Source organism: Wasmannia auropunctata, unplaced genomic scaffold (assembly GCF_000956235.1).
Source record: "Wasmannia auropunctata unplaced genomic scaffold, wasmannia.A_1.0 LD336101.1, whole genome shotgun sequence".
NCBI classification, from domain to species: Eukaryota; Metazoa; Arthropoda; class Insecta; order Hymenoptera; family Formicidae; genus Wasmannia; species Wasmannia auropunctata.
The window spans coordinates 6210993-6212396 of NW_012026789.1; the positions used below are offsets into that span (position 1 = coordinate 6210993).

The 1404-nt window shown below is 37.3% G+C and overlaps 1 protein-coding gene and 1 long non-coding RNA gene across 4 annotated transcripts in view; both read right to left on the reverse strand.

Moving 5' to 3' along the window:
• Window positions 1-1404, reverse strand: part of LOC105460766 — a 22654-nt gene that overhangs the window by 11368 nt on the left and 9882 nt on the right. The window lies entirely within an intron of this gene.
• Window positions 40-1404, reverse strand: part of LOC105460727 (WD repeat-containing protein 35-like) — a 48547-nt gene continuing 47182 nt past the window's right edge. For 2 of the 3 annotated variants that reach the window (XM_011707243.1, XM_011707236.1), the window contains one exon: window positions 40-1114. In XM_011707243.1, coding sequence (XP_011705545.1) covers window positions 649-1053 — 405 coding nt within the window. In that variant the 5' untranslated portion in view covers window positions 1054-1114 and the 3' untranslated portion in view covers window positions 40-648. Of the gene's footprint in view, window positions 1115-1339 lie in introns of all 3 variants that reach the window. The other variant, XM_011707228.1, reaches the window with a different exon arrangement.

A 1404-nucleotide genomic window follows, 5' to 3' on the forward strand; every position in this document is an offset into this window, starting at 1 on the left:
TTTAATGAAACGAAAATTATTTAAAATTTATTTCTAGTAAGTTAATCGTCTCTCGAATCAAGATACTGTAATGTAAATATAAATAATTGAAATGTCACACAAACAAATTTGAATGAGTTAAAGTTAAAAATTATTTTGACGACAACTCGTAAATTGAATTATAATTCTGACAGTTTTTAACATTTTCCCATTTTTTCAATCCTTGTTTTACATTTAGAAATGTACACGTGAAACGTGCACGTTTTTTCTTTCAAGCAGATGTAGTAACCGATTATTTAATATTTCAAGCAAGCGCATGTTTGCTGTATAGTTTTTTAAACGTGTATGTACAAACGTATTCCAATAAATAGTTTACTGTCCCTCTTTTTCTCTTGATGAAAGAACTGATGATTATTTTTTATATTGTGTAGTAATTAAATAATTCTCGTAATAAGAATGGAAATTAATAAAATATAGATAGCATATCTTCTTAATGTTTCTCACAATAATTATTAACAAATAACTATTTAGTCTAATACAGGGAGGTATTCTGTGAGGGAATGTTCAGTTTCGTCAGAAATACGCCTTGATTGTTGTACAGATGAAGCTCACAGTTTTTCAAACTGTTGCCGTCGACAGATCCGACGATCACGGCCCCATCCTCGTAGACTATGCATATCTTCCGTCGCAGCTCCACGCCATGCCTCTCACCACAGACTTGTTGCGATTGTTTATCATCTCCTCGTACCACGAGCCCTTATACAGCATCCAAACGATAATGACTCCGTTCTGATCGCTCGACGTCAGCTTCTGATGCTCCTCGTTCCACGTCACTACTTGAACGTGTCCGTTGTGACCCTCCAACGGCTGATTCATGCTCAGGTTGCTCGCTGCGGCCAAGCCACGAGATTTCCCGCCGCTGTACGACCCATTGACGGTGGAATCTACTCGTAACACCTTCAAGAGACCATCTTCTCCTCCCACGGCAATGTATCCGTCCTTCTGATTCCATGCTATGCAGTTTAATCGAAAGTTGTTTGGTATGGAGATCTTCTTGCTGAGATAAACGAACATGCTGTTGCTGTTGGTTTATGTCAGTCGCCCTGGGATTGTCTCACAGAATTGGCGAAAAGCTCTGAAATCAAAGTATTTGATTTATGATCACCTACTCTGTGAGGTTGACAGGATGAAAAATTCTAATCAAACGAGTGATTTACGGGTCAAAAGTTAAGAATTAAAAGGCACGTATTCATAACCTAACAAGATAATTTACAGACAAAAGGTGAAAGGTCACATTTTCATAAAATAAAAATTTTATTCTATATCGCTCCACATGACGCGGCAGCAAGAAAGCAAATACCGTGTTTTATCGTGGAAAGTAACATTCGCGGTTAACTATCAAAGCTGTCAGGCTCTTGATATAAA